This window comes from Mastomys coucha, unplaced genomic scaffold, assembly GCF_008632895.1.
Source record: "Mastomys coucha isolate ucsf_1 unplaced genomic scaffold, UCSF_Mcou_1 pScaffold3, whole genome shotgun sequence".
In the NCBI taxonomy this organism is placed as follows: domain Eukaryota; kingdom Metazoa; phylum Chordata; class Mammalia; order Rodentia; family Muridae; genus Mastomys; species Mastomys coucha.
This window is the reverse complement of record NW_022196909.1, coordinates 61,187,046-61,200,202: the sequence shown is the minus strand read 5'-3', so window position 1 is coordinate 61,200,202 and position 13,157 is coordinate 61,187,046. Positions and strand designations below refer to the sequence as shown.

At 53.3% G+C, this 13,157-nt stretch overlaps 1 protein-coding gene across 2 annotated transcripts; it reads left to right on the top strand.

The window, feature by feature from the left end:
* The first annotated feature begins 3,718 nt into the window (after positions 1-3,718).
* Positions 3,719-12,901, top strand: Srf (serum response factor). Of its 2 annotated transcripts, XM_031347876.1 has the most exons (7): positions 3,719-4,601; positions 6,094-6,360; positions 7,969-8,230; positions 8,786-8,905; positions 9,750-9,941; positions 10,291-10,367; positions 10,520-12,901. In XM_031347876.1, exons 1-7 carry the CDS (start codon positions 4,095-4,097, stop codon positions 10,613-10,615), a joined length of 1,521 nt encoding a protein of 506 aa, XP_031203736.1. In that variant the 5' UTR covers positions 3,719-4,094; the 3' UTR covers positions 10,616-12,901. The 2 variants fall into 2 exon arrangements, with proteins under 2 accessions (XP_031203736.1, XP_031203737.1); XM_031347877.1 differs by lacking the exon at positions 9,750-9,941 and having other exon boundaries at positions 3,932-4,601.
* Positions 12,902-13,157: the final 256 nt, after the last annotated feature.

Here is a 13,157-nt window from a genome sequence, read left to right as displayed (position 1 = left end):
AAATCCGCCTGCCTCCGCCTCCCAAGTGCTAGGATTAAAGGCGTGCGCCACCACCGCCCGGCCTCAATTTTGATTCTTTATCAGCAGTGGCTTTGGTTCTTGAACCTGCAGTCGTCTGGCATTGTGTGGACCTGAGTCCCCCACTCCTTTCCTATAGTGACAGGAATTAGTGTGAACAAAGTCATGCTAAGAAGACTGTGACGCAACCCAGTGTAAACCAGGAGAAAGAGCAGGCCCTGGGATGGAAAGATGAGGACACGGCAGTGTCGCTCCAGATTCCTCCCATAGTGGATGAGGTGGAGAACTGCCTCACAGTACAGGACTCTGAATTCTTGGGAAGCTGGGTGGGATGAGACCACGGGGCTGTGGATTTCAGATGGAGCTACTTAGACAACCCCTGCCCCACCCCATCCCTGCTGTCTGACCCTTGAACCCTTCCCGAACCTAGGTGTTCTCAGACCTCCTCTGCCTCTTAAGCGAGTGCATTTTGTATGTTTTGGTACCTATGGTGCAGATCAGAGAGGAAGAAACTCTTGGGAAATGGGGGTGAGGAGCAATCCTATTTTCAGAGACTTAGTGATTAAACCTACATTCTATGTGTGTTGGTGCATGTATGTTCATACTATATTACAAATCTCTTGGTATTTCTCACATCTTCTGGACCGTGACTCATACATAGTAAACAGTGCAATGGCCATTGTCACCTGGCACAGGCATAAAGCAGAGGAAATCAATTTTCCACCCTTTGACCTAGAAAATGGTACTTATATATAATGCAAACAAAAGTGGTTGGTGGTTTTTAGTTTTTGTTGAGTGTGTGTGTGTGCGCGCGCGCATGTGTTTTCAGAGAGGGTCTCCCTGTGTAGTCCTGTAGTCCTGGCTGGCCTGGAACTCACAGACATTGGTGCGCCTCCACCTCCTGAGTGCTGCGATGACAGGCATATTTCACCACATGAAGCTCAAATGGAAGTTCTATGTGACAATAACAAAACTGGGTGGGGTGGCTCCAGCCCTTCGGAGTACATGTTCAAAGTCTTCCCCAGTGAATTCAGTGGCAGCTGTGATTATTGAGACTTTGATACTTAACCTTATGTTTTGTTTTTGCCTGTGTGAGTGAGTGTGGCAGCCATAGGACAGCCCTGACTCTCATTCTGCAGAGTCTGTCCACTGAGTTTCTTTCTTTGTTTGTTTGTTTGTCGTTTGCTGTAGACTAGGCTGGCCTCGAACTCAGAGATCTGTCTGCTTCCACATCCAGAGTGTTGGGACTAAAGGTGTGCCTGGCCAGTTTGCTTTTATTTAAAAATTTTTATTACACTTTATTTGTGTCTGTGTGTGGGAATACATGCACTACAGTGTGTGTGTACAGAGGACAGCTTTTGAGAGCTGGGTCTTTTCTTCCACCATTTTGGTCTCAGGTTGAACTCAGGAGTCAGGCTTGGCAGTAAGCCTTTACCTACTGAGTCATGTCACTAGCCCAGTCTTAGATTGTTATGACACCATCTCTCACTCAAATGGAGATTGCCATGTAGAGGTACCCTGAGTGACTGGGGCCCCAGCTGTCTGTTTCTTCCTGGCACTGAAACAGATACTAGCATGTGCCACCAAAGCTGGCTTTTTTTGACATGAGTTCTGGGGCTTGAACTCAGATCTTTAAGTTTTTGGCTCAGTCCTTAATCGTGTGTGCGTGTGTGTGTGCTACTTATTATATTACTAAGGCTAGCCCTTGGACCCATGGTAATCCTTCTAGTGATCATCCTGGGGGTTGCAAGAATTAGCCAACCCATCCAGCTAGCTTATTTGTTGCTACCAGTACCATGAACCAACTGCTTTATCTTCACAACACTCAAAGGAAACCCATTCCATTAAACACGCCAGGATGTTCCTCTAGAGACAGGGGTGACTCGCCATGTGTAGCCCCCATTACCTAGCCACAGACCACTGCAGTGACTTCCTTTACTCTTTGCCCCTTTTAAATCTGTATTCAGAACCAGAGGGATGGGCGCTGTCTTAGGGTTTCTATTGCTGCGATGAAGCACCATGACCAAAAAGCAAATTGGGGAGGAAAGGGTTTATTCAGCTTATACTTCCACATTTCCATCACCAAAGGAAGTCAGGACAGGAACTCAAACAGGACAGCACCCTGGAGGCAGGAGCTGATGCAGAGGCCATGGAGGGTACTGCTTACTGGAATGCCTATGGCTTGCTCAGCCTGCTTTCTTATATAGAACCCAGGGCTACTAGCCCAGGATGGGCCCTCCCCATTGATCACTAATTGAAAACATGCCTTAGAGCTAGATCTTAGGGAGGCATTTCTTCAACAGAGGCTCCTTCCTCTCTGATGACTCTAGCTGTGTCAAGTTGATACCAAACCACCAAACCAGCCAGTACAGGTACCAACACCAGAGAATGTTCCAGGTCACTTGTTCTCAGCCACAGGCCTGCAAAGGCAGACATTTTATTTGAATATTTTTTTAGGTTTATTTTTATTTTATGTGCATTGATGTTTTGCCTACATGTATGTCTGTGTGAGGATGTCAGATCACCTGAAACTGGAGTTAAAGACGGCTGTGATCTATCATGTGGGTGCTGGGAATTGAACCCAGGTCCTCTGGAAGAGCAGCCAGTACTCTTAACTGCTGAGCCGTTTCCTTCAGCTCCCTACCTTTGAATGATTTTTCTTTTTGACTGGTTTTGCTCTGTACGTAGTTCTGGCTGACTATGTAAGTCAGGTTGGTTTTGAACTCCAGGCAATCCTCCTGCCTCAGCCTCAGGAACAACTAGTATTAAATGTGTGCACTACCCTGTCCGGTCAGATTTAAATAGTTTCAGTAATATAGAAGTCCAAGATATTTTCTCTTGCTTGGAGCAGAGACTCTGACTCTCAGACCCTTAACCTGGGTTTTGTAACACCCACGTTTTAAACTTTATATCCTTTTTTTTTTTTAAATCCTCCTATGGATCTGTAATGTCGATCACTCCTTTGCTTAAATTTTCTATCCCACTGTACTTTCAGGCCCTTGTTTTTATCCTTGAGACCACCCCCTCTCTTTCAGCACAGCCGGCAGCTGGAAGTCTTCACTGACCTCTCACTCTCCGCCCTGCCCCCATCATGGATGAGAGGATGTCTCGGTGCCTCCTCCAGATGTGTGTCTGCCAAAGATACCCCTCCACCCCCAGTGTAGAGGATGATGAACGAGGTGACCTCGCAGCCAGACTTGTGGGAAAGTGTTGATCCTTTGAAAAGAGAGAGAAAGGCAAGTGTGTGCGGTAGGTGAACGAGTAGAGCCGCTGGGCTAGCGGAGTCCAAACACTCGGGAAATGGTGGGAGAAGCGCTCCAATCTATCTATCCCTGCACTCCTTCGCTGGAATTAGGAAGTCCTTTTCCTTATTTATTCCAAACCCCAATCCATTCAGGGGTTCCCTCTTCAGCCCTCCAGTCCTCTCCCCGGGCTTCCTCTACGAGAGTTTCAATACTCCACTACTCTCCAACACAGGGGGGCGGAACTGGCTCGGCTCCACTGTTCCTTTAAGGAGTTGGCTCCTCCCCGCTACGGAATCGCGGTCTGACGCGGGATGACAGCAGCGAGTTCGGGATGTCTATGCAAATAAGTGTCCCCTTCGGGCCAATGGGGAGCGAAGGTGCCGGAAGCGCGGACCAATGGGGCGGGGGCGCTGGGGCTCGCCATATAAGGAGCGGCCTCGCCATAAAAGGAAACATTGTATCTCTTTATATGGGGGGGAAGGGTTGGGGGATACCTCCGCAGCCAGCGCGTGGTCCCGGCCCCCTCCACCCGCGGTCTCGGCCGCGGCCAGCAGCCCCTGCCCCGCGGGGGACGCCGACGGCCGCAGGGCGCGCCTCCCCGGCACACGGACAGGGGGCGCTGCGCGCGGCCTGGGGCAACCCCGGCCATAGGGGCAGGAAAGTGAGGGCCCAGGTCGGCCCGGGCGTGCAGGGGCCCCGGGTTCGCAGCGGCGGCAAGAGCAGCTTCAGCAGCTGCGGGAGTGCCGGGTGGAACCGGGAAGCCGATGGCGGCGGCGGCGGCGGCCCCGATTCCTCGCTGACTTGCCGGTCCGCCCTCCTGCACTGAGCGCCATGTTACCGAGCCAAGCTGGGGCAGCGGCGGCTCTGGGCCGGGGCTCGGCCCTGGGGGGCAGCCTGAACCGGACCCCGACGGGGCGGCCGAGCGGCGGCGGCGGCGGCGGGACTCGCGGGGCGAACGGGGGCCGGGTCCCCGGGAACGGCGCGGGGCTCGGCCAGAGTCGTCTGGAGCGGGAGGCTGCAGCGGCAGCGGCGCCCACCGCCGGGGCCCTCTACAGCGGCAGCGAGGGCGACTCTGAGTCCGGCGAGGAGGAGGAGCTGGGCGCCGAGCGGCGCGGCCTCAAGCGGAGTCTGAGCGAGATGGAGCTCGGCGTTGTGGTCGGTGGGCCTGAGGCGGCGGCGGCCGCCGCCGGGGGCTACGGGACGGTGAGCGGCGCGGTGAGCGGGGCCAAGCCGGGGAAGAAGACCCGGGGCCGCGTGAAGATCAAGATGGAGTTCATCGACAACAAGCTGCGGCGCTACACGACCTTCAGCAAAAGGAAGACGGGCATCATGAAGAAGGTACGGGAGCCGGAGGTCGGCGCGCCCGGGGGGACCCGGAGGGTGGGTGCGCTCTAAGGTAGCCGGGGAGAGAGACGGAGCGGAGGCGGAGGTGAGAGGCGGGTTAGTCCGCAGGAGGTGTGTGGGAGGGGATGGTTGTACCCTGGCGGGGCAAAAGGGGAGGGGCCGCCGGGGAAATGTGGGGAGAGGGGAGATGCTGCGAAAGTCCCGAATCCGGGGCAGAGGCGCCGAGGTGGGAGTGACCAGCGCGCGGGAGACGGAGGGTCTTGGAGGAGTGAGTGCAGGAGTGAACGGGGACCGGCAGGAAGGTGGATAACCAGACGCGGGGATCCGCAGATCCACCGTGTCCTGGTGTGCGGGAAGGGCGGTGGAAAAGGGAGCAGAAGGTTTGGAGACGAGGAGGCAGGAGTTGGATGACAGCAGCGAGCGAGCTCGAGTGGGAGGAAAGGTGGGTATCGTTAGAGTTGTGCGGGCTTGAAGGACAGGCAGGGTTAGGGACCAGCTGAGGAAGCTAGGCGGGAGAACTGCTGCTGCCTTGAGGAACAGCAAGCTGGGACTAAGTCCCGCCCTACCTGTGTGTCTTCCGTCGCTCTCCGTGGAAATGTCATGCTGCCCCGGGGCTGGCTGCAGAATCGCCGGCCTTTGGGACAGGTAGGGTGTCCAGCTCTAGAGCAAATCAGAGTGCGTGGAATGTTGGGGAAAGTCAGGAAGATTTGTAGAGGTGTCATTTGCCAGATGATATCCTATCAAAAGTGGCAAGGATGGGAGTCGCCTTGGAGTCTAGGAGATGCGGGAAGGGCTGGAAGCAGAGGAACTGGGAAACCACCTACAACCTGGGTGGGAGCCGATGTTGTTGCAACTGCTTGTAGAAGCTGCAACTGCTTCCAAGGTGGGTTGAGCTTTTTAGCTGGGTTCTCATAGCAGAATATCTATTGCAAATGTAGCTCTCACCGTTTTGGGCACTCTTATCAGTAACATCATGGAAAAGGTAGAAAGTACCTTTCCTCCTACCGTCCCAAGGCGAAAAGGAAAGGGCAGTATTGTATTACAGGGCAAAAGAAGTTAGGCCGTGGCAACAGGTTAGAGCCTGTGCAGTTTTCTGGCAGGAACATGGGCAGTTTGGCAGTTAGGTGGCAGTTACCACAAATGTAATGTGAGTTTTAGTGTGGTAGGGACCTCACTGTCCCTGTGACAGTGAGGAGGAAGCAGACACCAAGCAGCTGGCTAATTGTGGCTTTGTGTGTCCACCTTAAGGTTATATACTCAGTCCCGCTGGAAGCTATTCCTATTTGCTTGGGGGTACCTGCAGGCAATGGGACTGCTTCTTAAAGGACATAAGTAGTTTCTCTGCTTCCAGCTCACCTAGATAGGACCCTGTTACAGTCACTAGAGATGAAGGTCATCCTAGGAGTCCCTGTGCTGTATAATTTTCTCCAGGGAAGTAGAGAGGGTAATTGTTGCTGACTTGCCCATCTTCCTCCCAACTCCCCAGGCCTATGAGCTGTCCACGCTGACAGGGACACAGGTGCTGTTGCTGGTGGCCAGTGAGACAGGCCATGTGTATACCTTTGCCACCCGCAAACTGCAGCCCATGATCACCAGTGAGACCGGCAAGGCGCTGATTCAGACCTGCCTCAACTCGCCAGACTCTCCACCCCGCTCAGACCCCACCACAGACCAGAGAATGAGTGCCACTGGCTTTGAAGAGCCAGATCTCACCTACCAGGTGTCGGAATCTGACAGCAGTGGGGAAACCAAGGTGTGTGTTTTGTTTTGTTTTTGTTTTTGGGGGGGTCACCTATGTAGGGGGCCGGGAGAGAAATCCCTGGCCTTTCTTGGACTAGTATAGTTACATAGACGCTCTTAGTGATGAGGAGTGGGGCCAGGTTAGTGTTCCTTATCCTAGGAGACAGGTGTCCATCCTCCATTCCTGACAGGAGGCCGTCCCCCTAGATAAGCGGGCGGCCTCCGTGCCCATATAAGGCCCGTTCGGGCTCCACGCCGGCCTCCCGCCCGCAGCTCGCCTGCCTGGCAAGGCTTTTGCATTCCTCCCGCCAGCTGTCTCCCCGCTGGGGGCGGGGGTGTAGTTTGGCCCTGCCCTCCTGGCAGGCTGGGAATAGGAAGGGAGCTCTTTGGGTCCAGGGTCCTGAGAACCCACTACTGTTGCCAAGCGGGCAGTCAGATTGAGCAAGGGACTACGTTAGTGGTGAGCCTTATACTGGGTGTTCAGGATACCCAGGCCTGGGCTGTTAGGAAGAGCATTGGTTTGCTACTAAGGATGCCAGCTCTAGTTACCGCCTCCCCCTTCTTATTCCTGGTAAGGAGGGAGGGGCGGGTCTTCCTGCTTCTTGTTTGTGGAGCTCCGCCTTCAGGGTGCTTAACAACTAGCCAATGGGAGGAAGCTGCACTGTTTGCCTTAGCAACGCCTTTACCAATCAACGGTCTTGGGGACAGTTGCTTAGCAAACATCCCAGTCTGACCCACCCCTGCTTTTTGAATCCTCTGCCTGAAGTCAGGATCTAGGCCTTCTTACTCATTTCTCTTAAGAACATGGGCCCTCTTCGGAGAGGCAGTATTCCAGGTTTCCCCTTTTGTTCTTTACCTGTTTATGCACGTGGGTAAGTCCCTTGGTCGTTGATCTTTGGCTAAAGTGCTTCCCTGTCAAACCTTCATGAGCCCTCTTGTACTTTATGTTCTTTGAAAGTCCCAGTCCCTGCTTTAGAGCCCGGCAGTTCTGAGCTGTAAGAATCCTTTTAAAGAGAACATAAGCCCAACACTCTCATTTGTTGAAGAGGAAATTAAGGGGGATAAAAGGGGAGTGACTGTCTCAGGGTCACCCAGATGGTCACCCAGAACTAGAGACAGACTGGATGAGATTTGCGCAGTTCACTGGGGCAGAGAATGTGCTGGAGGTTTCATTCTGAGAGCTGCAAATGCCTATTGTTAACCTTGCCTTTAGCCAGATGCTTTTCTCTGAGTGCTTTAAGAATGCTAGCCTGTTTAACCTAACAACCTCTTGAGTTAAGTAGTTGTATTTTTTTGTTTGTTTTGTAGCGTTCATTTATTATTTTGAGCATGATCTCTCTATGTAGGCCTGGTTTTTAAACTTTGAGACAGGGTCTTTCTGTGTAGTATAGACTAAGCTAGCCTCGAGCTCATGGCAATCCTTCTGCCATACCCTCCCAAGGGCTAGGATTCCAGGCCTTGCCACTATTCCTGAAATAGCTTCATGTCTTTCATGGTGCAGTTAGAACTAGGGTTTTAACTGAAATATGGATTTGAGCTTGGATTCTCAATTCACACCAAACTACTGCAGGGATATGGTCCCTGTTAGAAGCTCACTGCTCCATCTTTACTCTGGATATAGGACACACTGAAGCCAGCATTCACAGTCACCAACCTGCCGGGCACCACCTCCACAATCCAAACAGCGCCCAGCACCTCTACCACCATGCAAGTCAGCAGCGGCCCCTCCTTCCCCATCACCAACTACCTGGCACCAGTGTCTGCTAGTGTCAGCCCCAGCGCTGTCAGCAGTGCCAACGGGACTGTGCTCAAGAGTACAGGCAGCGGCCCTGTCTCCTCTGGGGGCCTGATGCAGCTGCCTACCAGCTTCACCCTCATGCCTGGTGAGTCACAAGGAGCAGGGAGAGGTTTGTTCTCTCTGGGACAAATTGAGGGTGTTGAGTGATTTTAGGGCTAGTCCCAGGAGGACTTCTTTCTTTGACAAGGAGGGTAAACATGGGTTAGAGCCAAAGAGAATCATCTCACCTCCCTTTGGAAGACAAACTCTGCCCAGTGAGATCCCTGTTGTTGGCATAGAAGTTTCATCTCCACACGGGTCTTCTCTGGCCAGCTCACCCTTGCACCACCATCGCTGTGGGGATGGCTCTCCGCCTTGTCTGTCATGACTGGGGGCAGATTATGGCTAGCTCCCAGTCATCTAAAGATTGAGCAAAGCTTGAGACAGGAGGAAGAGGGAAGTCACTTCATTCAGAGCATGTAGAACTTCTTCAGGTCCCAGGGGAAAGCGATAAGAATTGGGAGCCAGTGCTGGGACCCTGGGAATATAGTATTCTAGCATGTTTAAAGGTGACAATGGGACCCTGGGAATATAGTACTCCAGCATGTTTGAAGGTGACAGCTGCATAGGATGGACCCAAGTAAAACACTGTGTCTTATAGGTGGGGCAGTGGCCCAGCAGGTCCCTGTGCAGGCCATTCATGTGCACCAGGCCCCACAGCAAGCGTCTCCCTCTCGTGACAGCAGCACAGACCTCACGCAGACCTCCTCCAGCGGGACAGGTATACCTCCTTGCCACTCTCCTCTCCTGCCCCCAATGTCCTGCCTTCCCACAGGAGGCCTAGAAGTAGGTGCTTAGCGGCATGTCTCTCCTGTACCAAGGACCCCGGGGAATTTACTAAGTGGGAACTGGGGCTTTTGGTCTCATCCTTAGAGGAAAGCCAGGTAAGCATGGCTGAGCTTTGAACCCTGCTCTGCAGTGGGGAATCAAGGAAGAAATAAGGAACCATTGAAAAATTAGCTGCTCAGTAAGCAGGGAGGACCAAGAGCGGCTATCACCATAGAGACTATAGGTCTCATATAGTTCCAGTTCTCAGCTGCCATTGGCCTTTTCAGGAATTAGAGTGAACTCTCACATGGAAGTTACTGGCATTCCAGCCTTATTTATTACACATTAGTTGAATCCCTTCTAGTCTAGGGACTGGAGTACCTGGGAATTGGGGGGACAAGCAAGAGTCTCAAGTGAGTCAGAGTCTGCACTCTGGTAAGTTCTGACATTAACATCTGAGACATGCTTGTTTCAAGGATGAACTTGTTAAGTGTAAGTTTAGGAAGAGTGAGGAAGGGTGTGAGCGATGGAGTTTCCTAAGAAGCTACTCCTCCCTGGGAGGAGGTCGTCATTGGGATCCTTGGGTCTGGGAACAGAGACTTTGATGGATGCACAATCCCACAGTAGAACAGTGGGCTGTGGTGCTCAGAAGAAAACGTTAGGCTGTGTTGTTGTCGACAAGGAGCAAAGAAACAAGCTTTTGAAAAACCTGTGCCATAGGACATGGTACAAAGATCCTGGGGCAGGATGAGAGATACCAGGAGGGTATCTCCCTGATGTGTGTCTGTGTTTTCCAGTGACGTTGCCCGCCACCATCATGACGTCGTCTGTACCCACAACTGTGGGTGGCCACATGATGTACCCTAGTCCCCATGCAGTGATGTATGCCCCCACCTCGGGCCTGGCTGATGGCAGCCTCACCGTGCTCAATGCCTTCCCTCAGGCACCATCCACCATGCAGGTGTCCCACAGCCAGGTCCAGGAGCCAGGTGAGGGAAGGGCCAGGGCTGAAGAAAGGACCATTTATCTCTCCCTTTCACAGGCGCTGTGTGCCCCAGCTCCAGCGTTGACACGCACCCTCACCCCTGTTCCCCACTCCCAATGTCCACACGAACTCCTGCACAAATGCACGGACTTGGACATTCTCACACTCAATGAGCAATTGCCCTAATTTGTTTGGACACCCATGCGCATGTAAACCCTCACACCACAGGCACTCTCATGCTGTGCGTGAGACACTATGGGGCACTCACCCTTGGGCACGTGTCTGAGGCTCCTCCAATATCTAGAGCTCCTCCTGAGCAAGTGAATGAGTATCTCCCGTGCTTTCCAATGCAGGTGGTGTCCCGCAGGTGTTCCTGACAGCACCGTCTGGGACCGTGCAGATCCCTGTTTCTGCAGTTCAGCTTCACCAGGTAAGGTGGACTCCTACCTGTCCCGCTCAGCCAGTCTCCCCTAGCCAAGCTGTTTGTGCTTACGCTGTGCTGGAACGACAGGCCAGCAGGGGGCGCCTGCGCCTGCTTTTCTGTCTCCTACCTCCAGTCCTCACACTCCTCCCTCCTTACAGATGGCTGTGATAGGGCAGCAAGCTGGGAGCAGCAGCAACCTCACCGAGCTACAGGTGGTGAACTTGGACGCCACCCACAGCACCAAGAGTGAATGATCCGCCCGCCACCCTGGACAGACGGCCCAAGGGACGGCACCACTTATTTATTGTTGCCTTTTCACGGTTTCTTTACACACACATTGACTGGCCGAAGGAGGGAGGTGGGGAGAAGGAGTAGGCAGCCACAGGACTATGCCCTCTCACTCCAGCCAAAGAAACGGGCCTGCCTGCCCTCCACTCGCCCTCCCCAGCTGCCCTCCTTCCTGCTCTACCTGTCATGCTGTTGATGGTGGAGCTTTGCTCCCTCCTCAGACCCCTTGCCAGCTTGGCTCAACATTTGCTATGAGTATTAGCTTACCCAATGGGACTGTGCCCACCTTCCCACTCACAGGCCTTCTGTGGGACTGGGCACAGTGTTCCCCTCTGAGGAAGCGTTTGGGGCCCTCTCTCCAGCCTCTTTGGCGACCTCTGGTTAGCTCCGTGTCTGCCACGGTCTGGGTCAAAAGAGCCCTGGCCCTGCCCCTCAGGGAGCCAGCCAGCTGGGAGAGGTGGGGGCTTCTTCCCTCACGCGATGTCCTCTGCCCCTTTCAGCTCCTGAAACAGCTGGGCCTGTGCACCGGGCAGGTTACTGGGGCCACCTGCCCTGCCTTGCCTCTGTTCCGGTGGACCTCCAGGGGCTCCTGGGTTGGAGGGAACCACTGTTAGTGTTCTCATCCTCCCCTTGGTCTTCCCCCTTCTCCCAGCTGCTTTACTTAAAAGTTGATTTTGAACTTTTTATTTGAGGAGATGAAGTGAAAACAAATCTATAAATATATATTTTTAAAATATTTAACTTTTTTTTAATGGCGTTTTTCTCATCCCCCTCCCTGCCCAAACTCCCCTTTCCTGGGGAAGCTCTTGGGCACCCTAGAACTGCCTGGGCCCCTGGGGACAGCCACCCCATGAGCTTGGGGTCCACCAGCGTGTATGTGTGAAAGATTCTGGGATTGCTCCACATCCTGGGTTCTTTCCAGGAGAAAGCTGGGGAAGGGGCCCTCAGGCCATTCCACAAAAGGAGATGGGAGGGTGACCTCAGTTCTAGGCCTCTCTTGCCCTCTAGGGTTGCTGCTAGGAAGAGGGAAGAGGGAGACCAAATGTGGGAGTGGGGTGGAGGGTGGGGTGGGGGTCAGATAGAGGAGATTGATTTCCTTTGTGCCACAGCATGGTCATTGCAGCCTTGTGCTCCCCCAGGCGTGGGTGCCTGGGGCCCAGGGTGCAGTGAGCAGGATGGGGTTTGGGAGGTAGGGAGACACAGGAATGGGGGTCAGAGATAGGAGCAGCTCTTGGGCTGAGTACAGCAATGGGGAGCCAGACACGGGCAGCTCTCCCAGGGAGTGAGCAGCTACTGTAACTTTTTTAAATTAAGACAAAAAGCCTTGAAGAAAATGACTTTATTTTTCTAAGTGTAACCTCAGTATTTATGTAATTTGTACAGGGCCATGCCCCACCCCCTTAAGATTCCCTTGGGGACTTTGAGGGTGGGCTAGCATAGGGGAGGGGGCTTTACCCTGTGTCAGAGCCAGCCTAACCTACCTGTCTTCATTAAAGGAGCTTTTTCAGGAGGGCAGTTGGGGTAGTGTCATTAACCCCTTAGCTGCCTTTAGTAGGAAGCAACCTGCTTCTGTGCTTAGGTGAAGGGGTAGGGGAAGGTTTTATGCACAGCCTCCGTTTCATGGGGATGAGCTGCTGACGTCTGAGAGCCCCCTCAGCCTCTAATCCCCATTGCTGTCTTCCTCGGCTGGGACGCCACCTTTCTGGCCTTTCTCCTGGAAAGAGCTGGGGCGTTTGGGTGGCTTTCAAGACGGGGCGTGGTAATCGGGGGGGTGGGGCGGGGGGCAGAGTCGAGGAGCTTGGGACTCAGGTCTGGAACTGCCCAGCCCCCTTCTCTGCTCTTGTTTCATGCCACTGCCGTCCATTCATGGCCCCTCCCCCAACACCGGAGGAGGTGTTTATCCCTCCTCAAAAAAGATAGAGCCTGGATGAGTGAATCAGGCAAAGTGCTTACCACGATGTGCGCTGTGTGATTGTGGCCTTGGGAGAACCTGTTTGTCAGGACTGAGGTGGCATTTCTATGTGCAGCAACCCTTGGTGTTTCCCTTCCTAAGTGGCTCTGGGGGGGTGTGTGTGCCTGTGTCTGAGTGAATATATGTGTGAATGTGGAATGTGTGGGTATATCCGTGGTTTCTACTTCTCCTGGGATGTTGACCCAGGAATAGTGGACATGGTCACATCCTCTGTACAGAGCTTTCTTTTGTATTAAAAAAAAAATACTCTTTCAATAAATGTATCATTTTTGTGCACAGACTGGGGTCTTTGACTGTGTCTTTGGGATCTTTTCAGCATCGGGAGGGAGGAGGGAACCCAGTCCTTTTAAAGTCTGCCCAAGTTACTGTGTGCTTTGGACTGTTCAGTCCTACTTGATTGAAGAGATCTGGGCTGCGTGGTTTCGTCAGCAGCTCAGGGAAGGTCGGTGGTTTTACTTAAGAGTGGCCCAATGACCTAAAATATTGCAGGGTTTGGAGACTGCTGGGAAACAACACACACACACACACACACACAC